The sequence below is a fragment of the Pyxicephalus adspersus genome, chromosome 11 (genome assembly GCF_032062135.1).
Source record: "Pyxicephalus adspersus chromosome 11, UCB_Pads_2.0, whole genome shotgun sequence".
Classification (NCBI taxonomy): Eukaryota; Metazoa; Chordata; class Amphibia; order Anura; family Pyxicephalidae; genus Pyxicephalus; species Pyxicephalus adspersus.
In genome coordinates, this window is record NC_092868.1 from 57622651 (window position 1) to 57648143 (window position 25493).

The 25493-nt window shown below is 42.6% G+C and overlaps 1 protein-coding gene across 1 annotated transcript; it reads right to left on the reverse strand.

Moving 5' to 3' along the window:
- Nucleotides 1-332: 332 nt before the first annotated feature.
- On the reverse strand, nt 333-22499 carry JHY (junctional cadherin complex regulator). Its single transcript, XM_072426655.1, has 8 exons — nt 22325-22499; nt 19758-20079; nt 10692-11151; nt 7453-7805; nt 6732-6936; nt 4661-4735; nt 2574-2699; nt 333-1210 (listed from the first exon to the last, which is right to left on the reverse strand). Exons 1-8 carry the CDS (start codon nt 22335-22337, stop codon nt 1010-1012), a joined length of 1755 nt encoding a protein of 584 aa, XP_072282756.1. The 5' UTR covers nt 22338-22499; the 3' UTR covers nt 333-1009.
- Nucleotides 22500-25493: the final 2994 nt, after the last annotated feature.

Below are 25493 nucleotides of genomic sequence, written 5' to 3' on the forward strand. Positions count from 1 at the left end.
AATCCTTGTTTTTACATTTTTTTCATCTTTTGCTTCATCTCAGTGCTAGTGACCTCGGGCCGCCACAGTGCTGCCTCTTCCTGTCTTCATGGCTGCATTGGTGGCCCATGTCTGTATATTGTGTTTACAAATGGCAGGATAACAACATAGGAGCTGAATTTAGAAGCAAGGATAGAGCGCTGTCACCCCATAACAGGAAGTGGCTGAACAAGGACATTTTAGCATTTCGGTATGGTTGTAGGAAGTTGGTTGCTTAGAAGAGTTCACATTCAGGCAACTGCACAGCTAAAATAACAGAAACTTTTCTAGTATAAAAATGTAATAAAGACAGGTTCATTTTTATGTATCAAATTTTATTACAAAATAACGTTAAATAAATATGACCGCCTATGGCCGAGCACATGAGATAAGGTCTAATATAAAAAACAGTGTTCTGTTCTGCATTAACAGTTATTAATCTGAGCTGCAGAATGATAGGTGACATCTGATTGATTGCACAGGGTGGGCTGCAGAATGATAAGTGACATCTGATTGGTTTGACAGGGCGGGCTGCAAATGATAGGTGACATCTGATTGGTTGCACAGGGCGGGCTGCAGAATGATAGGCAACATCTGATTTTTTGGAAAGGACGGGCTGCAGGATTATAGGCGGGTACACATGGTGGGTGTGTATTCCATGCAACCTTTAAGCTTGGCCCATCCCCAGTATGGGTCATGTAAGATGCAGGGACATACTGGGGGACCTGGGGCCCATGTGAGGTAGTCAGGAGAAGGACCCACCAGAATCCATAGCTTTACTGGCACAGTGGTATATTCTGCAGGGCAGCAGTTGCCAAGTGCCCCAGAGGGCATATCAAAATTCTGGGAGTCCCAGGACTCGGGCCAACTAGTGTTTTGTTTGTGGACCCGTCCATCCCTGAATAGGTGCAAATTAAAAAAAAAAACATAGTAGTGTGTTGCAAGAAATACGTCAAACAAATGGCAGGTGTAGGTCGTATATAACGTGTGGTCATATAATGTGGAGTGCGCTTATAGTGGCAACGGCCAACTTCTCCTGCTCATGGCGGGCCTTTAGGTCTTCGAGGAGTTTGGTGTGCGGGAGGAGGGTATCGTAGCTCATCGCTCGTCTTATGCCACCATCGGCTTGCTTCTCGATGGATACTTTGGGAGATTGCTGTGGCCGCGGAATGCTCTTAGCGTATTCCAGGCTCTGAAACCAGAGAAAATGGACAATATATAGGAATTAGAGGAAATAGAAAATCAGCAACTTGTTCCATAAAAAGTAATGACTCAGAGATTCATCAATTCGCCTTCCAACCAAACCGCCACAGCAGCCAGAGGGGTCTTCATTGCCCCTCACTCTGGTGAAGATATCTGGAATCATCATAATTTATTCCTCCATGCACAGGGCAGGGAAGTGTAAAAACCCCTTTTTAAGTAATTTTTAGCTACAATGGTGCCTTTTTTTTAACAAAATTTTGCTTTCTGTAACAGATCCCCAGTAGAAGAGTTTCCCTCTCCTATTGCTCTGTGGGTAGAATTTTGGGTTGGGTTTCCCTTCACTTTTGGCCACAGTGTAAATGGTCACAAGGACAAATAAAGGGGGGGAATCTCTGCAGAAGGGACACAGACAGCAACTTTGGGATGTAACCCTTCCCTACTTTATATTTAATTCTGTACAGTCAGGAAATTTCATACACCAGTTGAGAGATATAATTAGGCTTACAGTGGCACAGCATGTCCTTGTGACTTTGTACCATCAGCAATCACGTTATACAAAAGTCACGCTTTGAGAGATAGTGCTTCTAGGGGGCGCTATGGCTTGCTCAATGGTGGGGTTAGTCTTAAGAACAGCCAAGGCACAGAATCAAAGCAAACCTGGTTTTCTCCAGAGCCTCTAGTGGCGAGGATGTTGCGCTGATGGCTGTTGCTAGGTTGGGGCAAAACAGTGTGCGGTAATCAGCAGACACAAAAAAATGGCTGGGGTTGAGCAGACAACAAACAAGCGAGTTTAGAAACAAAGCCAGGAGTCAAATACCAGAAACAGACCCAGGTGACATGGGGGTCACCAAAGACACGGGAACACAAGGGGAAGGAAGACACTGGAGGCACAGGTGACACAGGGGTCACAAAAGACACAGGGAAACACAAGCGGAAGGAAGACACTGGAGGCACGGGTGACACGGGGGTCACCAAAGGCATTTTTTTTTTTTGCAGTTCCTACACTTCAGGTTCACCCTGTCCTTTCTAGACAGATTCAAGGGTCAGTGGATTATAACCATATGGTGAATTTTCAGGGTTCTGATGAGGAAAGCTGAAGAGCTGCATCCTTTAAAAGCAAGCTACCTTAGGAGTATCTCACTAAAACTAAAATTTCTATTGAAGGGGCTGCCTAAGGTGTAACTTATATCCTTGTGTAGACTTCTGAGAAAATCAGTAAGCCAATTTCCTTTGAGTATGATGGCTTTCTGATTTTATATATAGTAAATGCTGTATCCTCCATATGAATTGCTATAAACGCAGCCGGTGAAAGGATGAAAGCTGATCATTGTGAACCTGGTGAGTTCAGTTACCTTTAGTCTTGCTCCTTTATTGCCGTCATTTTGTACAATCGGCATTTCTCGTGCTTTCATTGGTTTGTTCCTGTTCCGTTCCTGTATGATTTTGGCATATTCCTTCTGTTGTTTTAGCTGTGCTTTCTGCAATAAAATCATAATGAAAAAACCTAATAAACAACAATTACACATAATGCAATCCAAGCAGATATTTTTTTACATGTGTAAACTTTTATCTGCATTAAATGCGATTGCCTTCTAAATTGCATGTGCATTTGGGGAATGGGTCATCAGCCAAAATCAACACACTAAACCACACACTGACCCTATATTTCACCACAAGACAAAAGGCTTTAATTATAAATGATTTCCCTGTCAATTTGCCCATAATATTAGTTTCTTTCCTATTCATTTCCTATTGTGACAGCTATGCACTTTTGTAAACTGGCCACTAGGTGGCAGAACGAGTCATTGTTTTAATAGGAGACCTGTAGAGAGAACTGACCATCTGTCAGCGCATTTCAGAGGAATTGACTGGGGGAATCATTTATAAATAGAGCCCTTTGTGGGAATACATTGGTGCTGTGATACGCCGATGAATACACAGAAGAGAGTACATGGGTCTTGTACACCATGACACAAAATGCACAACACCCATTAGGACCTGCATGACTTCAGAGCAATGAGCAGTTTTCTGTGAAAATTTGGAAAGTTTGGGGGAATTTACTGAAGGCAATAGGTCAAATTAAAGAGAGCCTATCACCAGAATATTTATTTAAAAAATATTTACACCACTTTAAAAAATAAGGAATCACTAAATCAACATGGTATAACACCAAGTCAATGAAACTTTTGGGATTTAAATTTGTCTATTTAGGGAATCTAAATTGTTGTGAACCAGTTCACCAGCTGTAGTGTAAATGAGAGGAACAACAGGTGGACAGGAGGGGCAACCGCAAAGCAACCCTCGAAGGGGAAACGGTTTTACCATGGACTAGTTCTCTCTCCTTATTTCTCCTGACTGATTTTTATAGCATTTTGCGCCCCCTACTGGTACTGTACAGCAGCACGAGATAGTACCTGAAGCACCGCTTAGATGGCAAAGGGAGTCTGGATGCTCCAAGATGGCACATCCATATTTGCTGTCACATGACGACTTTCTGAGCCTCCCAGCATAGGTTCAAAAGCATAAAAGAGATACCATGAGGTGGGTCTTAGGACATGGTGGCATGTGGGCCACCGTCCTCTGATGGTATCTCTGCTCACACCATGGCACTGTACAGCTCAATTGGCATTTGCCAAAGAACACCAGAACTGGCAGGTTTGCCCTTTGTGTCCCCGTTCTTTGCACACGTTTTTCTGAGCACATGCGGCAGTCTGGAGATGCTCTTTGTTAACATTAAAATGCTGGTTTGGGTCAGGAATGATCTGGGAAGGAGGGGGGGGACATGTCCTTGGAAGGCCACGCAGAGCTCCACACGCTAGGTAATGGTATCCAGGAAAAATGGGTAACGGTACCAGAATAAAATCCACAAACCCATTTGGTGCATTAGGGCCTGTGTTCCTCCTAGTGCAGAAAAATGTCCAACCTAACATGCCCAGAGTGTGCAGACAGTTCCTGGATGGCAAAGGTATTGACACCATTGACTGGCCCCCACATTTCCCAAACGTAAATCCAATACAGACCTTCTGGGACATTTTGTGTCGGCGTAACCAACTCTGTCCAGGGGCTCACTGATGCCCTGATCCAGTTCTGGGAGAAGATCCCATAGGGCACCATCCACCATCTCATCAGAAGTGTGCCCAGTCATTAGAGGGCGCTCATAAAGGCACATGATTGTTATATAATTCACATGAATTCCATCATTCTGTTATTCCGGCTTTTTACTTCGATTTTCAGCGTTATTTTGAATTCGGCCCCCAGTGAGTCGTTGGTTTTGATTTCCAATGACTATTCTTGTATATACCCAATGTATATCAATAGAGATTTTCAATTTGAAAATTTAATTATCGAGATCTGATTTGTGATTTCAGTTTTCGTGTTCCTTTTTTTTTAGCAATGTATTTAGTAGGCCAGACATAAACCAATACAATCGTTGCTTTACCTTCTCCTGGCTGATGGCATACGATGGTCCGATTCCTCCAAGTTTTACTTCTTGCTTCAAATAACTGATCAACATCTAGAATAAGACAAGACGGCAGATGATTCAATACCTCACACAGAGTCTGATGTGTTCCATGGCATTCCAAACATTTCCTGCCTCACAATCCCAACAGGAATTGAGATAAACCCCCCACTTGAGCAGGTGTCCCCTTTGGAGGATTGACCCTCACTTCCTGTTGTAGTGACCATGAATAAAATTTAGAATTTTGTATCACTTTCTGTCTCCCTGACCTTTAGAATAAATCTCAGCGGGGACACCGACCGCCATAACACTATGATCATGATTATCTGTATTTTTCATCATGTCGGCGTTCCTGGTGAATGGATTCAGATCTAACGTAAAACAAAACAAAGGCAGTTGACGGCTTAATGTGTATACATAAAAATTAATTCTATAATCATTTAATTTCAGCAAAACAGAAATTTCTGCTCCTCTATAGCTCGCCACTACGACCCCTCCTCCTCGCCGCTTTATGTCCCCGAAAAACGCCATTTTCTCAATGGGAACAAAGTGTTTGTCAGGCTGGGCGCGGTGACCCCCGTGCGGATTCATTTTCATAACATAATCGTTTTCTATTAATTATTTCCAGATTTGTTATGCGCTGCTCTCTCCCCAAGGAGTGTAAAAGGTCCACCAGCCGCGCTGAACAAGAGAGCTGCTGAAAGGCCGCAGCAATTCCTAACCCGGAGCTGCCTCTTTGTCCGGCGGCTGCGATCAATAACTGGATCAAAGAGCAGGTGAGCAACAGCGCCGAGATAGCTAATGGCTGGTGACACACGCTGGATAATAAGGCATGGCGGCACAGCGGAGTCCCACTAGAGGTGCATGCGATACATTTTAACAGAAGTCTCGTTAATTGCAAAGACAGGGAGGGGGATTGGGGGAGTTGGGGCAAATTCAAAGCATTTTCTTGGGGGTCGGGACTATTGATGAGGAGCTGTAGGGATTTGCCCATAATGTGTCTGGAGGAAAATCATAGTATTATATATGGGGGTTCCCGACCAACCGCTATAAATATCCAGCTCAATATAAATCCAATTGGAGCGTCACCACACACCAGACAGATTGGGCATAGGCCGCAAATATCCAATAATTTAGCAAAGTGATTATTATTTTGCCCAATATATTATTACTACATGGTATTTATATAGTGCCGACATATTATGCAGTGCTGTACAAAGTCCATAGTCATATCACTAGCTGTCTCTCAAAGGGGCTCACAATCTAATGTTTCTACCATAGTCATATGTCTTTAATACAGCGAAGGTCAATTTTGGGGGAAGCCAAAAACCTAACTGCATGGTTTTGAATTGTGAAGGAAACCGGAGTACCCGGAGGAAACCCACACAGACACGGGGAGAACCTGCAAACTCCATGCAGATAGTGTCCTGGTCGAGATTTGAATCTGGGACCTAGCACTGCAAAGGCCAGAGTGCTAACCACTGAGCCACCATGCAGTCCAATATAAATGCTATTTTAGTCTTTTTTTGCACTGAAAATCTTTTTCCTTGCAGCCACTTCCTGTCGCCATGAATTCCAGCAATGGCTACCATGCCTTTTCCCAGCATAGGTTTCCTAATATCACCCAGGCTTCTAATATAGCTAAGTGCTTTTTTACTACACATTACATGGGTAAGTCCCCCTGGTTTATTTGTGTAGTCTCCATAGGATGCCTGGGTGACAACACTTAGGAGACCTGAACAGAGCGTTGTCACCCCATAACAGAAGGTGCCCTAACAAGCATCATGGTAGGCTCTCAAAATAATAATTTAATAAAAGCTGCAGATTCAAAGTAAGAAAGACTTTGGACCTGAGACTGGCATAATAAAGCTTGTGTAATTTTAGGGATTTTACCAGAACCACTGACATTTGTAGCAAAGGCAGCAAAAAATAAGTCACATGGTTTTTATGGAGAAAATTTCACATGCACAGCTTAGTGAATCGGGCCCATTTTCCTCTAGAATCTGAAGAAATTGGAGGATTTTTTGATCTACATTGGTTCCATTGTTACCTTCTGATTTTTCTCTTCCACGCGGTGCCCCTTTCGGGGTGGCTGACCCCCATCCTCTGGATTGCTCCCCCTCGAGCTGTCCTTACTGGGTGCGTTTTTTAGGGGAATGTTGTGTTGTTGGAAGAAGGGGTCACGGGCGAGGTTATGTGTCACCGGAGAGGGGATGGGGAATTCCTGCAGGGATTGGACTTCCGGCTGTGACAACCTTAATAGAAAAAAAAAAACATATGATGGGATGTATTATTGTGAACGGGTCAAATCACCCCTGACTGACCCCTGACGGATCAGAAACTTGCAGAGACTGGGGACCCAAAATAATAATATGCCAGCAATGGGGGTGTCCTAAACAGAACAGAATGACACATCAACAATTTGGGGGGCCAGGACTATAAAATACATGACACTAACACTTGGGGCCCCAGAAAAACTTACATGCTGAACTTTGTATCGCAGAAATATTATATCCGGATACTTATGGGCCCCAGAACAATTACATGCTGAGCATTGCATCCCAAAATTCTAATACCCTGACACTTAGGGGCCCCAGAACAATGCCGACCTTTGGGGTCTCTTCTAACTGTTCATTTTATTTGTGAAATAAGTATTAAACATGTGATAAATAAACCATTGTGTAACCTGCACATCAATATCAGAAGCCCTTATAATAAATTATAGGGGCTATACAGACTAGAATAATTGTCACATGACTCCTGCTTCTTACCCAGAATGCCTTTCCCAGGTATGTGCTGCCATCATCTCCGAATTCTGAATTGTCAGCTCCTGCGGTTTCCAGTGAACAAAGTTTTTGGTATAAATTTCGGGATCTTCCTGTGGTGATAAATAAATATTTCTGAATCCTCCAGGAGGAAAATAATTGATTTTTAGAGATTCATCCTTCAGCGGTCCAGAGTAAACCTCCATATTGTCCTTTCTGACCAATAGCAGATTCTCCAGATTTGTTGATTTTGGTCCTTTGCTGGGTCCTCCGGGCTCCCCTGTGGCCGCCCCTATGGGGCTTTTTCCTTTTGGTTCTTTCACAGGCTGAGATTCGCTGCTGACTGGTTTTCCGTTGTTCTTAAAAAGAAATAAAAACATTTTTTAGAGCCGGTTCATGTCTTTTGAAAGGCGATTAAAAAATAAAAGGTGATTGGCTGTTAGGATTCATTATATAAAAATCCCAGCGTCCCTTTCACACAGCCGTTAAGGGAACTTGTTAGAAACTCAGCTACTGACAACTTGATAGAGTCAGAAAAACTATGCAGGGCAAGTGATTGGCAGTGAAAAGATCTCTTTGTTTTCCTCCAGCAGGGTTTGGTTAACATTCATCAAACCCAGAAGGAAATGAACTCCCATAAGATTCACCCATCATTAATACTAATGGATCCTTGTTAACCCCATGCTGGTTTTTACTATTGGCCATTATTCTGTGATGATGAATCCCTGAGGATTCAGCTTGACCTCCTGAAACGTGTTACCTATTTTTACTTGTTTACTTGGTGAATCCCCCCCCCCAACAATGGGCCTGATTATTAAAGCTCTCCAAGGCTGGGGAGGAGACACTTTCTTCGGTGAAGCTGGGTGATCCAACAAACCTTGAATGGATTTGGTCCAGGATTCAAAACATTGTCTAGCAAACTATTCTAGATTTTTTTGGATCACCCTGGTCCACCAGTGAAAGTGTAATCTCCCCAGCCTTGGAGAGCTTTAATAGATCAGGCCCAATGTGTTTGCTTATTTCCACTTGTCTACCAAGTCATTGTTAGTCTGTGGCCATCTTTCTGATGTATCTCGACCGCCTACCTAAACTTTCCTAAAATCTGTCACTTTCACCTATATAACTCCACAATCCACTCCTACCTGTCCCAAGGTATTACTAATACTTATTATTACTAATCTGATCATGAATAAAGCGCCGGCTTCTCATTGGTGTCACTGGTGTCCTGAATGCCCTTCAGTTCCCGGTGCTAGCAGGTGGACTGTATGCAGAACTGTGTAATTATAGCACGCTTATTATGCATTAAGTGATTTCCCCGCGTTCCATAAAACATAATCTATTTACCAAAAGCAAAAAAAAAAGTCTTTGTTTATCTCATTGTACGATCGTGTTGCTTTGACGCATTGTATCGGTGCAGCGAGAGGTTACCGGGCTGGCGAAACATGCTTCTACATTAGCCCTTTGAAAGAGGAACGGGCCGTAACCTCTGACTGCCTGTTTTGTGAACTTCTTCTATTAATACCAATCAAATTGAGCAAATGATCAAATGAAATTGCATTTTGAGCATCATAAGCTGTGTAATGTCTATTCGGCTAAATTGGGGCCTGTAATTGCTTCTCTGCAGCAAAGAGGACAACAAAGACAAGCAATCATAGCATGTTATTATCCGGGACTGGGAATCGGCCCCAGAATCCCGGACATCAAAGGCTCGGCCTCCTCGAATTGCATTTGGCCGCTATTGTGGAAGCGGAGACGATTCTGATGAGGTGTTTACACGGGGGCCGGGCGCGCTGCGCTGCCTGTCTGAGTGCTCGTGCTCCAGAGCCATTAAAAAATTGTACATTATGTTCCAGCCTTTGAAGTGAGGACCGCGAGGATGGAAGCCATTCGTGCTGAGGACGGCTGAGCGAGATTGCTTGTGTACTTGTGACTCTCTCTCTCAAAGAAACAGAAGGTTCTTAGACAATATCAAAACACTAAAAAGTTCACATTATGGGAATATTACCAAGTAAAAAAAAAAAGGAAAAAAACATAAAAAACAAACCCACAAATGCACTTAGCATCAGGGAAAAAGCATAAAGTGAAAGAAACTATTAGGCTCTTCTGCTAAATTTAGGCCATTTTGCAAATATGGGAGAAACGTCTAAAAACCGAATTACGCCGATTTGGGATACAAATTTTTCAACGTTATTGGGTCTTTGAACACCGGAATCGTGCTGATGGATTTGTGCGTGTTGTCGGAGGATTTATTGTTTAAAGAGAAACTGAGGCCTTTTCTTAGAGATGGATATGAATTTGATCAGAATAATGGAAATGACAATTTTTAGAAAAAATATCACCACTCGGAGGATAGCACTCCTTGCAGAGCTGGGTCCCAGGTTCGAATCTCGGCCAGGACACTATCCGCATGGAGTTTGCAGGTTCTCCCCGTGTCTGCGTGGGTTTCCTCCCACATTCCAAAGGAAACCCCTGAGATAACTTTCAGGTCTTCAGAGAACACTTTCTATAATTCCATTATCCACAGCTCACAGTATATTAGTGTGGTGGTCAGTGGGAAGAATTCCTTATACATTGCTGGCCTTTGGGACGAATGTCACCCTTACAGATAGCCAAAACATCACTGGTGTCACTGAGAGGTACAAACTGCTTATTGCCCAAGGAACCCCTAGCTCCCTCTGGAGGAACCATGGTTGATAAACACTGTGGGTTAGACCCTCTTTGTGCCAGGCTGAAGCAGTGAAGGCACATTCCTTGGAGGTGGGGTAAGATAGCATTGTTGGGGCAGGATCCTCTCCTTCCTCCATATCACTCGGCTCTTCGGTGTGCAGGACGCGAGCTTCCAAACTGGGAGCTGCAGATAACACTGAGAGATCACTGCGTCTCCCTGTGTAAGCCCTAATTAGTTTTTATTAATTGTTTTTTCTCTTCTCAACCTGAAACCACTAATTGGGGCTCCCAATATTCTGATTTGTTTCATATATATACGGAAGCTCTCTGAAAAGCAGTCCCTGACAACAACGGCCAATGGGAATGCTGCTTACTGTGTGCCTTTATCAAACTGGCTCTCAGGTAATATGTACCATGCCAACTGTTGTCAGTTGTTACCTTATCAACCACTTTGAAGTTTGCTCAGATTTATTTGTATGCAATGGAGCAGTCAAACCCAACCAAGACTCAAATTTCCTTCCTACCAGTAGGGTTTTACCCCTTCCTAAACTACTTTGCAAGAGATCCCGTTGACGTACCTGATCAGAGCTGCTCTCATCGCTGCTTTTTTTGTACAAGTGAAGATAAGAACTTTTTCTCTGTCCGCGGACTCCCAAAGTTGCTTTGTTTTTTTCTATGAAGTCTTTCCTGGCTGCATCCTCTGCCCTCTTTTCGGTGGTTGTCTTGTTTTGGTGGGGTGCTCTGACGCATTTTGCATTCTCTTTGCCACTTTGGTGCCTGGCAGGCTGTGGAGTTGCATTTGTAATGACTTTGGATTGTACACCTCTTTGGAGGGTGGTGGTGATATTCTGGCCGCGTACTGTGGTGTTGTCTGGTTGATGGGGTCTGGGCACCTCTGGTGAAAAAAGGTCGGAGTATCTGGGAGATTCACCCGATATCTCCTCTTCATCATCAGACGATCTGTCCTGAAAGCTTTGTTTTCTCCTCCAGTCTGGGTCGTATCTGAGTTCGGAGTAGCTGGATTTTACGGCCTGTGATCTGCAAGAGATGCGAAGTCTGTATGAAGCTGATCATACAATCTGATTGTACAAACTTTTATAGGATTTAAGTAACATGCCTTTGTGTACATATTATTATTATTATAAAACAGGATTTATATAGCGCCAACTTAATACGCAGTGCTGTACATAAAATAGGGGTTACAAATGACAGACAGATACAGACAGTGACACAGGAGGAGGGGAGGACCCTTCCCTGAAGAGCTTACAATCTAGGAGATCATGCACAAACTCACCACTATGATTTACTGTGTGATGATGGTTGTCTACCTCTTGTGACGAGTCTCATGGTGTGGTTTTGCCCAATGCTATGGTGAAGCCTTGCACCAAACATTTTATAATACACTTTATTTTCTCCACGTCATACAGCGCTCCATCTAAGACTTCCTGGTAACTGATGCTCTCCTGAATAAGCAGGATCTCACCTGCGAAACGCGTCGGGTTTACACATATCGGCCAAACTATTGTACCTTGGGTACCTTTATTGTTACTTTGTTTATGTTTTCATGTTACAAAAAAATCTTTATGCAATTTTACTGTAAAAAATTGAATACATTTGTTCATTTTAACTGTATACCTGTCCACAAGAAAATCCCTTTCTCTATGCCTTACTGTTTATTATTAATAATATTCCCATCTTCAATCTGTGCCCTCCTCTTGTGCTCTGTGATAGCACGGTCCATGCAGCAGCCGAGTAGGGCGAAGGCCATGATGGGAGTTTTATTTCCCTATCCTGACCTGGCCATGTGCAGGAACAATCCTTAAATGTTGTCATCACCAGTCAGAGGGCTCCATAGAAAGCTATCAATCCATAGCCGGTTCAGCATTTTCCGAGGTCCGGGTTTGTCTAGAACCAGGCATTGTGGGTAAGTGGTACACCGCATCCTAGCGGAGTCCCGCTTTAATAACTGGTGACACAATTAAAGCGGGTGTCACTTTCTAATGGCCCCTGGTTGTAACCTGAGCAATTTAAGCCGGCCTGGAAGTAAAGTCATTAAGCAAAATAATCATTTCATTAAAGTTGTGGAATTGTTTGACATCAATGCCGGCAATATTGAATTTTCACACCTCAAACTGTTTCCTCTCCTGTTACTTACAAATGTCATTTTTTTGTTTTTTCCATCTTGATAATCTGATAGATTTTCCTTGCTCGGTTTATTTTCTTGCTGCCGTGTGCTCGGTGTCTGCTGAATAAATTGTAATAAATGAAATGTTTCCCTTCGGATAATGAGCTGCTGCTGCTCCATCATTGTAATTGGGGGAAATGTTTCTGTAGTAATGGAGCCGCTTTATTCATGTCAATGGTAAAGAGAACCTGTCACCAGGTATATGTTGTATGTAAGTACATGCAGGTAGAGATCGCAGTGCTTAGGCATCAACAATGGTGGTCACCATCTACTTCCTAGAGAGAGATACCAATGGTCTGATCTAAATGACTAACCATACTGAGATGTCCTTCCTCCAGTTGTAAAATCCTTTGCCAACCCTTATCCCCTTCCTGCCTTGTGCCCAAACCTAAACCACCCCCTACCCCTTAGTTCTTCACCTTAACCCCCATAGGGATCAGACCAGTGTCTCCCGCTAGACCAGTCTGTATTATGTATCAAAGATGCACAAATCTCAGAAATACACATTTTTTTGTGTTTAACCCCATTGGGGGCAGACCAGTGTTTCCCAACCAGAGGTTGCTGGGGGTTCCTTGAGCAATGATCATTTTGCACCTCTCAGGTCAGACTAAGTGACAGCAATGATCTATTTGGCTATCTGTAGGAGTGACATTCTTCCCAATGGCCAGCATTGTAAGAGGAATTCTTCCCACTGACCACCACACTAATATACTGTGAGCTGTGGATATAGTAATTATAGAAGGGATAGTAATGGAAAACACTGGTTTATAGCCGTAGGTCACCCAATAAATGCACCTCTGACAAACACCCACCTGTGCTCAGACTCACTGAAAAGTTGATGTTCCTATACAGCTCACACTGATACACCACCCTACAGGGGTTCAAATCATAGAGCTAAAATGCTTTATTGCCCAGGCGAAACGTGTCAGCTGTGCTTTACTCTGTGGTTGCATAAACCCGGGACTATGCATTGTGGGGTGTATGGGATAGGGGTGGGGTATATACCCCACTTCTACAGCTGTCGGTGGCCTGTGTGACAATGGCATGCTAAGAGATTTGTATCCATTCACATTGCAGTGAGGCTAATGCCCAGAAAGTGTACACAAAATACATGCAGCATCCCACCTGTGGGGGCAGTAGGGAGTGGATCAGTACTGCCATCTCCTGGTATGTCTAAACACTGGTTCATCAAGAACTGGCATATCATTTGGGGCCACTGACTGGCAAAGTGCCAACCGCTGGGACCTTTCTGTTTTCTCACTTATCTGAGCTTAACCTTATCAGCTGACCTGATGTCAGTTTAGGATTCTGCAGGTTTGCATTAGGGTCCAATCCTGATCTATGTGTGACACCAACACCCTAACAAGACTGTACGACGTCCTCTGTGACACCGGGGTGGGGATTCTGCCCCCATAATCCACCAGTCCAGCTTAAAGTCTAATTCCAATCAACTTTCATACAGCTGTTTTACCTGCCAGAAATTTGTATTTCTGTCTATCCAATCCTGAGATTTTTGCATCTTTGCTACACATTACAGGCTGGTCTGGCAGGGCGTGAGACCTGATTTTTCTATGCTGTAATAAAGCAACAATGACAGGTCTTGCTCCACCCCCAGCCTTTGATTGGACGATACGAAAAGAATCAACAGGTTTATAAGCTCATCTTTGCTTTCTCCTCCTTGGAGCCTTGGAATGTTCCATTCCTTTCCTGCAACACAGCTCATTGGCTCCTTGTGTGGCTTCTCCCTCCCTCAATCTGAGCTCTGCACATGATACCAAGACAAATTTAGCTACATGCATTGCTTGCATTTTAAATTTGCATTAAATTATGGTATAATGGGCCTGATTTATCAAAGCTTTCCAAGGCTGGAGAGGATACACTTTTATCAGTAAAGCTGGGTGATCCATCAAACCTGAGATGGATTTTTTAAAAGTCATTTGCCATTTGTTAGCAAATGCTTTCAGTCCTGGACCAGATCCATTCCAGGTTTGCTGGATCACCCAGATTCACTGATGAAATTGTATCTTCTACAGCTTTGGAGAGCTTTATTAAACCAGGCCCTATAAGTAGCATGTCTGTCTTTTATAGGCAGCCTGGTGTTCAGCTTTAAGGCAGCCAACCTATAGATTAGGAGGTGTGGACTCCATAGGGAAAGATTTCAGGCTCAGAAAAAGTAGTCTCCTCTTTTTAAAATATGCTTTTGCTTTGTATGGGGTCACTGACCTGAGATGCTGTGAATGTATTTCTTTACATTTGCATCATTTTTGAATGGTGTCACCCTGCGACACGTCACCCCGCATCGCATTAATTGCTTGTTTCTGATTGCAATGGCGGGATCTCCGCAGCGTCGAGGGGAATGCGACCTTCTCCAGATGGCTAAACCGGTAGCATCTGCTCAGTATGGATGGGATGGCTTTCAAGTGGCGCAGTAAATGGATGTAAGCAGTTGCAGGACAGGACGGGCAGATGTTATTGAGGTGCAAATTTGCCTTTTCTTTGCCAAAACTAGCGAAGAATCCCATTAAAACATTTAGCGGCTTCTAATCCCCATGTGTCTGGCATGAAATGCGTCCTGTTTATTTCACCCGTGTGCCATTTCCTACCTTCTTATTGGCTATTTCTATGCGCTCAAAAAGACTTTGTGCACTGAAAGAAAATGGCAAAATTATTGAAATGGTTATAATTTATAGGAAGGAGATGCAGAAAGATGCTGTGAAAGTTAAGAGTGTGATAAGATTGATGGGGATGATAATGATGACCTATTTTTAAGGCATAACCTGGGTCCTCCAGGCACCTACAGGGGTGCAGGTACATAGGTTCATGTTTTACCGATTCGCATCTGAGGGCTCTGGGAACAAAATTCAGCTTTAATGCACAGCAGTCCCTTGCAATACCCCTTCGTCACCAAAAGGTGTCCTCAGTCTATCAGGTTCCATGACCTCAGCAGAAGGATAAGGAAGAACTGTGAGTGCTGGGTGTCATGGCCACGCCCACCAAGGTGGCAACACCGCAGCACCCTGCATTCACTGTACAGTGGTGCAGAGAGCGGCATCATCACATCTGCATTAGTGAGGACCACCCAGCCCAAAAAGGAGGGCATGAGAACTGTGGAGCATCATGTGCCCAAAAAAGTCATAAATATCATTAAAGTCATAAAAATGTTTCCCCACCACTGGGGGGGTTGTCGAAGTGTGTGTAATCCCAATCACTAAATTCCTGTATGATCTCTTAAATGTCTTGCCAATAGTCCTTTTTAGTATATATATCAGATCTGCAGCTTTTAATAAATTGGTCCTTGGTATACGGTGACAGCACCTATAGGATGTCAAAGACAACCCTTTTATGTAAGGTAAAAAGTGAAGCTCCCCTTCTGTCTATACTGCTGTGGCGGAAAAGACCAATTGGGAGCGCAGAGCCTCCTGGGATACCCTCATCACATCCAAAAGGGCTTCCGGCTACTCCTTCTGCACATGCCTGATCCTGGGCTTTTTTCCTACATGGGAAAAAAATGGTGATCTCACGTAAGCGCATTGAGATCGGCCCTTATTGGCCATTTACAGCAGCCTATGTCACCCAGTCTCACGCCTGCGCAGTGCTAGATCGGGTGACATAGCCAGAGGAAGAAAGAAGACAGACAAAAATGGCGGCACCCATTGCTTCCTTTACGCTGGGACGAAGGAGGATTCCAGGACAGCACGGGACCCAATCCAGGAAAGCCCTGGAGGGATCTGCGGAAGTAAAGGTAAGTGAGATTTTCTTAGTTTAGTTCCGCTTTAAATATTTCCTGGTGTAGGGTGACAACCTGTGTTCTGTCTTTTCCGCTTGTGTTGTCACCTGGTCACAAATTCCTCTGAAAGGAGACTGCAAGTAGGTGTTTTAGGCTTAGTCTACATGGACGTTTTCCCCAGGGTTTAACTTGAGGCTTTTAAAGCCCATGTTTGAAATTCCCATGCATTCCAGTGGGCTGATCTACACCAGGACGTTTCCTTGAGGCACGTTTATGAGCTTTATCTTAAATGTTGCTTGCAACGTTTAAAAAATTAAAATGCTGAGTTAAAGCTGGAAAACGCCCAAAACGTGGGAAAACGCAGGCGAGCGCTTTCATTGACTTTAGTGGGACATTTTCCCGCGTTTTTAAGCACTTTAAACGTAAAAGCGTTAAAAGTGCGGTACGAACGTGAAAAAGCAGCATCTGCGTTTTCCAGCATTTTAAAGGCAAGCTTTAAAACACTAATTAAAGTGCTTAAAAACGCATATAAACGCAACATGTGTTTTTAAAAACGTCTGTGTAGACCCAGCCATACACAGACATGGTACACACGTCAGATGATTCTTGTCCCATTATCATTTCAGGGCTGATATCAGACAAGAATCTGACGTGTGTACAGGGTCCGGCGACGTCGTTTATGGATCCCTCCTGATGGATCCACAAGCAATATACAACCGTAATGCATGTGAAGAAAAGAGAGCGCAGCGGGGTGCCGCTCGCTTGTTCTCCCCCCACGTTCATGCATCTTTTAGTGTTTTCTCGTTGAAAAGTAAATCGTAAAAGATCTTTTCCAAAGACAAAAATCTAACGTGTATACGCAGTCTTACTTTTGTCACCATAAGGAACCCCACACTGAGAAATGCCAGGCAGCCATAACTGAATGCATGTAGACAGGGGAACAAAGCAAAATAATGAAAATATAAACTTCATCCAAACACAATGCATTTTCTGAGTCAGCAATTCTGCAACAAATGCAAAGTTGCAGCGCAGAGAAAAGACTGAAATTGTTGCCGAAAGAGCACAAACCCATATTTGATGCAGAAAGATTAATTCCCGATAACTTGGCAATTAAACGGTGGCCGCTCTCCAGCCGCCGACTGGCGACATTTCTGGAAGAGGTGAAAAAGAGGCCGATGACTCCGCAGAGTCCCAAATCTTCCATTCTGCAGGCAGTAAACACGGTTTAATAGAGAATGTGGGATTAATGCTGCAGCCGAAGCTTTTCATGGATTATGTAATAGCTCAGCAGGCAGAGAAAATGGATGTGTAAAGTGATCATTGGAGCTGGCTACCCTGCCGCTATTTTTATTATGGCCTTCCATTAGTTTTCATGAGAGCAGTGCCACGCTGCGGGCGGCCTTACAGCCGGTGCCTTTTACGCCGGTCTGTTCAACACTTAGCGAGTGCCGGGATATTTTTTTTTTTAGCTCGCAGGAATCAAAATCCATTCTGCGCTAAGCCATTGAAGAGAGATTTTTATTTATCCGCTCCTTTTTTTTTTTCTTTTTTTCTTTTCTGTGAAACGCTTAAAAATCCTGTGTAGAAATGTTTATCGCTGCAATGCTTCCCGAAAAGTGATTGTGCCAGGCGCAGCTCGCTGTTAGCCAAAAACGATCGTAATTTTCTTGTTTTTGGATTTTAAGGAGTATATGATCCGTTCGGGAAAAAAGCAATTTCATACTGGTAAAATAGGAAATTATTCCATTACTGGCCTCTCTGGAGATCTGCAGAACATTGCTTCCTTCTTATAAATATATATTGTATGTGTATTGCAGGTAATTTAATCACTATTCTATGGAGATCAGCAAAACATTGCTCTATCTCCAGCCTCACAGATATATATTTCTATATTCTGCAGATTATTTCATCACCAACCTCTCTACAGCTCTGCAGAATATTGCGCCATCATCTCCATCCTCACAGATATATATTTCTATATTCTGCAGAATATTCAATCTTGGACCTCTCTACAACTCTGCAGAACATTGCTCCATCCCCTTCCCCTCCTAAAAGATATCTATTGTATATTCTGCAGATTATTTCACCATGGACCTCTCTGCAGCTCTGCAGAACATTGCTCCATCCCCTCCTAAACATCCCCTTCCCCTCCTAAAAGATTTATATTGTATATTCTGCAGATTATTTCACCATGGACCTCTCTACAGTTCTGCAGAACATTGCTCCATCCCTTTCCCCTCGTAAGAGATATCTATTGTATATTCTTCAGAATATTTCATCATGGACCTCGCTACAGGCCTGCAGAACATTGCACAATCATCTTCATCCTCACAGATATATATTTCTATATTCTGCAGAATATTCAATCATGGACCTCTCCACAGCTCTGCAGAACATTGTTCCATCCCCTTCCCCTCCTAAAAGATATATATTGTAATATTCTGCAGATTATCCCAGCACTGACTGCTCTAGATATCTGCAGAACATTGCTCTATCTGTTCTCCTCCTGATAGGTATATATTGTATATTCTGCAACATATGCCAACACTGACCTCTCTACATCCCTGCATAACATTGCTCCAACCTACCTCACCTCCTAATAGATGCATACTGTATATTTTGCAGATTATTACATCACTGACCTCTCTGCAGCTTTGCAGAATATTGCTCTGCAACATCCCCTTCCTAAAAGATATATATTGTATATTCTGCAAATTAATCCAGCACTGACCCTTCTAGAGATCTGCAGAACATTGCTCCATCCATTCTCCCCCTGATAAACATATATAGTATATTCCGCAGCTTATCCTATTGCTAATCACTCTACATTTCTGCAGAGCATTGCTCCAACCCACCCACCCCTTCACAGATACATATTGTTTATTCTGAATTGAACTGACTATTCTAGAGATCTGCAGGACATTGCTTTGTTTCATCTTCATTACAAAGATACATTGCCTGTTTCCACAACCTATTTAATAACTAATCTCCTTGGAGTTCTGCAGAGCATTGCTCCATCCTGCCCACCCCATGATAGATATATATTGCTGTATTTTGTAGATTTGTTAGTTGAATAATCTTCTGGATAAATTCAGGAAAAGGGGTGCCAGTGGCATTACATTTCACTTCTACATGTGGGCAGTGTGGCTCCCATTGTCTGATCCCAGCCTTCTCCCAGCAACTTCTTCAACCCAGGACCTCAATCATTTTTAATAGCAGATTTTGTTTCCTGTGTATCAGGTTTAAAAAAGTGGAGAATAAAGGTACCATAATAATAATAATAATGATAATATAATAATAAGAAGTTTCCTCCCACATTCCAAAAAACATGCATTGCGGATAAATGGCTTCCCCCCAAAATTGTCCTTACACTGTGGTAATGACATATGACTGTGGTAGGGACATTAGATTGTGATATCCTTTGAGGGACAACTAGTGACATGACCATGGACTTTGTACAGCGCTGCCTAATATGTTGGCACTATATACAGTGTAATATTAAAAGTGATGCCACTCTCATAAATGGGGTGAACAGAAAAATTACATTATTTGTTTTTTTTTGGTCAAATGCCCAACTCTGGCACCATTTCCTGCCTGACATATTCATATTTCTGTATTCTGCAGACTATTCTATGTTTGTCCTCTTCAGATTCCTGCAGACTATTGCTCTGTCCCATCCTCCCCCTGACAGCCACATATTATCACTGCACCCCATGATATATTGAGGATTACCTGCTGTGCCTGTGTACGGTGCCCTCTTGGTGCGCATTGCCCTTATCCTCCTCGTGTCGGCCCTGTGTGGTGGGGAGCTCCTCGCTCTCCCCATTGGCAGTGTGATGGAAATCCTCCTCGTTTATATGGATCCGGTTCTGGAGGTCAGATTGGTATCTCCTCTCCTCGGACAAACTGTCGGAGTCGTAATCTTCCAAGCTGTCCTCCAAACTGTCCAGGCTGAGGTTCGATTTCATTTCCCATCTGTTGTATTTAGCTTGTGTGAATGGAGAATCTGCATCGGAATCCATTACTCCATTTGGGCCCAGAACTTCTGTGTCATCTAATACAACAAAAACATCAACTTAGTTATCTCCTGCTTCTTTCTGATTGGCTAAGATGGATATTTTGGGTGTCATTGATACTGGGAAGGTGGCAAACATTTATTCTTGGCCCATGTAATCCATAGGAGGTAAAATGTATCACAGCTGCTTTGTCAATTACCAGCCAGCATGAACCCAATCCAATCTCTTTCAAAGGAATTGGTTGGTCCACTGGGTGTGCTAAGTTCTGTTCTGACCCATTTTTATACACAAGTATTTATTACAGGGTCTGGAATCTACAAAGGTTATTGAACTTTGCTGCTTGCTTTCTGACTGCCTAATTCTAATTGAAGCTACATACAGAACAGAGAAAGAGAAGGGAGCCAATAAGGAGAAAATATAAAATACTTTGAATCTGTTTTTATTACCAAACATAAGAAAAGAAAATGCTATAATAAAACTATTCAATCCCTGTAGATTCTCTGCTCAGCTTGCTTGCAACGTTAGAATCTGAACTTAACAACCGAGTGCAGAACAACCATTAAATAGAAAGAGCAATGATGGTAGAAAATAATGCGTCACTCAGAGGAAGGGTCACTCGTGTCAAATATATTTACAGGGTGCATAGCATGAAGCAAAAGCTTTTCACCCTCTTAGTTGTAAATGGGGCAGGACAGGGTTAGAACCCTTGGCACTGCTTTATTGCTGTTTGTGGCCCATTGGAGAGATTTAATTTAAAATATTACAGTTGTCACCGGGACAAGATTGGGGTCGCCATGTTTGTGTTGGCATACAATGGAGCATGTGGTCAGTGTGATTTGCCAACACATGGGCAGTTGCTGTGGCACTGGAGTAATAATATTATTAAGCAACAGGCTTTATATAGCGCCAACATATCACGCAGTGCTGTACATTAAATAGGGGTTGCAAATGACAGACAGATACAGACAGTGACACAGGAGGAGGAGAGGATCCTGCCTGAAGAGCTTACAATCTAGGAGGTGGGGGAAGTATCAAAATAGGAGGGGGATATGGAATGGTGGGCAGTAGTGAAGGTTTAGGAGTCAGAAGAAGACGGGTAGGTGAGGGGGAAGCATTGGGCTTTAAATGAGCAGAAAGTAGGAACAAGCCGAATAGCAGGAGGAGACCATTTCAGAGAATGGGGGCAGCTCTAGAAAAGTCTTGGAGCCACGCGTGTGATGAGGTTATGAGTGGGGAAGTCAGCAGTAGGTAATCGGAGGAGTGATCAATTACAGAGACATTATTCCACCCATTGGTGAAAACATACTGTGCACTATACGGCCAGAAATATGTGACCCCCTCCCCATATAATGGAGGTCCGGTGTCTCCATTGACGGGTACTGCTATTACCACATCATACAAAGATATTATATACAAATATACCACTAGATTGTAAGCTCTTCGGGGCATGGTCTTCTCCTGTTTCACTGTCTGTATTTGTCTGTCATTTGAAACCCCTATGTAATGCACAGCGCTGTGTAATATGTTGGCGCTATATAAATCTTGATTATTATTATTAATATTGTTATCATTATAATTATTATTATTAATAATATTAATAATAATAAATGTGATCTTTCAACCTTATACTTATGATTGGAAGAAGCCCCATCTCTATTCCAGTAACAATGAAGAAAAGCCTGTCCTGCCAGCATGCTGCATATAAGGATCCTGGATCTGTGTGGAAGCAGTGGTCTCTCTGCAGAGGTCAAATACAAACCCTACTAAGTGAGACCTATAAAGCTTTGCAAAAAAAAAAATGCACCCCCTGCTGATTGGAGTGCTCTGGTTCTTGTTTGCTGGGGTCCCACCAGATCTCTGCAAGGGGATCACTGCTTCACCCAGAGCAAGGCTTCTTCGCTGCAGCATGCTGGCAGATCTACCCAGGACATTGCACACCTTTTTTGATTGGAATGTATTTCGCAAATTTAAACTGAAAGTTGGACTTGAACCCCAGCCCACCATGTGTTTACAAAGTCACACTCCCTTAGATCAAACCGAGCGCCATCCTGTCAGTCATCGCACCCAAAACTGCAACCTGTGAAACATTACCATGCATCACACTGGACAGAAGGGTGGGGCGGAGGGGTGGCTGCTTACATTATGTGCAGTGACTGAACCCTAAAGTTACAATGTAACCCCTGAAAGTGATCATTCATCAGCAGAAATGTAACTCTCACATCATCATAATCATCAGATTGTGAAGAGATAAAAAAGAATTCTCAGAATAATCCTTTGTCATACCTGAAATCCTCATCTGATGCAGCGGCAGGCCTGCTCCTGGAGATCTGATCCTGTCTGAGCTGTTAGTGTCACCATGGGGACACAGACTACAACAAACAGCCACAACAAAGGGCCCCGGCTCACACTACAGCTACACCCGGGGCCCCAGCAAGAGAGGCCATAGCTACTGCTGGGCCCTCAGTACTAAAGGATACTTCTTTTCCAGGTTTTTCATACTGAACATTGGCACTGGAAAGGAAAGCGTCATTTTTTTTAGGTGAAATGTGAAAGATTTTGAACCTATTGCAATCTTTATTTAATGGACAGATTTATCGCCCCTTCTTCCCCAAAATACATTTTGTTACTGGTGACAGAAAAAGGCTCTAACGCAAACCCAATTAAAATTTGAAGGTTTGTGAGTCAAATGATTCTCCTCTGACCGGTCAGACTTGAATTGACATGTATACAGCGATTCAAAGAATAAAAAACTTTCTTAGATTGTAAGCTCTTCGGGCCAGGGTCCTCTCCTTCTCCTGTGTCTGTATCTGTCTGTCATTTGCAGCCCCTATTTAATGTACAGCGCTGCGTAATATGTTGGCGCTATATAAATCCTGTTTAGTAATAATAATAACTTGGATCGACAAATCTGCGGGATTAAGGTGTGATTTTTTTTTTTTTGTTGACTTTAGTTTTACTTTAAACAGGGTAAAATCATGGAACTTTTTAAAATAGTTTAACTCGTTTTTATTTATGCTCTTTTGGTGGTAATGCCTTTAAAGTCCCACTTTTCCAGAATCACTTAACTTCTTTAATCTTTAATTATTTAGGGACGTGGCTTGTGTATTGAGCTTCTATCCTTTGGGATCTATTGATACACATCGTTCATGGATCTGTCCTGATGGACCCATAAACGACCAATGGGGAACGACCGCCTGTACACATCAATGGAGAAGAGCACAGTGGGGTGCTGCTTGCTCATTCTCCCCCACCCCTCTCATAACAGCGCTGTGTGTGCCACGCTCATTCACTTATCTGTCATTTATTAAAGATTATTTCCAATGGCGAAACTTGCACAGCCGTAGTATCCAGGGCTTATTGTCTATTAATTTCCATCTATTGTAAGAATTGTTTCTTTTTATTAATATAGTTATCACATTGTGAGCATGCTTATATCCCAGGAGCTGAACATAGCAATCACACACTGCTTGTGCTGGATTCACAGGTCAGCAGCCATGTGTGTCGGGATCTGCTGCATAGGATTGGATGGGCGGGGAGAGAAATTTGATGAAAGGATGAAGAAAGTGTTCTTTTCAGGATTACAGCACATGCATGGCTGCACCCAGCTCACATTCCCCCTGCACACAGCTACCCCCTTCCCCCCTCCATGGCTGTCCTTCTCCTTAAATTGGTCATACATTTTACATTCTGATTGTACAATTCTGTAATTTAAGGATCCACTCCAACTAACTAATCAATCTGTATCCAATCAGGCACTATAAAGATATTGGTAGACCTAAGCAAGATTGTAGTCAGATAGTTTTTGGGGAACTTTAGTGCTTTTATTATTTAGGTCAAGGGCTCATAGAAGACATTTTGTGATGTTCAAATTCCTCAATATCTGCAATTTGAAGTGACATTGTTCTTAGCTAAATAAACTTTTCTGGCACAGCCACATTCCTTTTACTTATCTTACTGACTTCAATGCATTTCACAAAAATGTTGCTATTTTGGCGAAATGCGTTAGTTCTCCTGATTTTTTTTTTTACGCAATAAGTTTTTATTAAGAGACAGGAAGCAAGAAGTATACAAATCAAAGTACAGAATATTGCAATATAAAACAACAGTAAAATCGGTTACACATAAATATATATATACTAGCTGATTACCCAGCGTTGCCCGGGTATTTATTTATTGCAATCTTATATTATAGTCTAAAAAAAGTATGTAAAAATATAAGCAAAAGGCACACTGTGCTAAGCAATACATACACACATACATACGTACATCCAAATATAGCTCTGACATATAGCACAGCGCTGTACAAAGATCAGCGGTGCACTCACATGAGTCTCAGTCCTATGTCCAGCAGTTTGGTTGAATGTCATGCGTTTTCGAGTGATGGTGGAACATACACACATACATACATTCATACATATACACATACACAAATACATGCATACACACATACATTCATACATACCCTGTTTCCCCGATTATAAGGCACTGTCTTATATTTTTTGAAATGCCAAAATATGCCCTAGGTCTTATTTTCAGGGGGATGTCCTATTTTTCCATGAAGAAGACTACAGTACACATTTATTGTTGAAAATCACTCATGATCACTCATGTGCCATTCATACTGTATTCCCCCTCTGATCACTCATGTGCCATTCATACTGTATTCCCCCTCTGATCACTCATGTGCCATTCATACTGTATTCCCCCTCTGATCACTCATGTGCCATTCATATTCCCCTTCTGATCACTTACCGGTACTTCGTTAGGGCAGGGATCTCCGTTAGGCAGGGATCAGCAGCTTGCTTCCTGGTGCAGAATGCTGGCTTGGTACTTTCAGTTTCGCTCTGTACTGCAGCCAAGAGGAGACACACACAGGATCGGATATCAGAGGATGTCTTATTCACGGGTGAGTGCCTTATTTTAATTATTTTATCAAAAATGGGGGGTGGCTTTTTTAATGGGGATGGCTTATAATCGGGGAAACACGGTACATACACACACACACATACATACACACATACACACACATACATACATACATACATACACACACACACACACACACACATACACACACACATACATACAATTTTATATATATAAGATAACATTTCAAATACAAGTTGTACGTAGACCAATAATCACATCATAAACTATAAGGAATAACATGCTCCAAAGCTACATCTGGTGTCTATCATTAAGCATAGCACAAAGCCATACAAAAATAAAATACAAGGTAAAGTGGAAAGAAAAATGAGGAGACAGGGAAGGTAGGGAAAGGAAAAGATCCGTCTCACCCAGTTAGTCCAATACAGTTGAGCTGAAAACGATTACAATCTAACTCATCGCCAGTTACCCAAAATATTACCCAAATATGAGAAAGGAAAGAGATAAATATAGGGGAGAAAATTCTAAATATATAAATGAATTGCAAACAATGCAGCCATTGCTG

Bases quoted from the DNA above. Each gene is read 5' to 3' on its own strand.
- JHY (XM_072426655.1), bottom strand. The intron at 11,152-19,757 runs GTAATCCTCAAT...CATCTCTTGCAG, and splicing joins ACCGTACACAGGCACAGCAG to ATCACAGGCCGTAAAATCCA. The intron at 6,937-7,452 runs GTAAGAAGCAGG...TTTTCTATTAAG, and splicing joins ACCTGGGAAAGGCATTCTGG to GTTGTCACAGCCGGAAGTCC.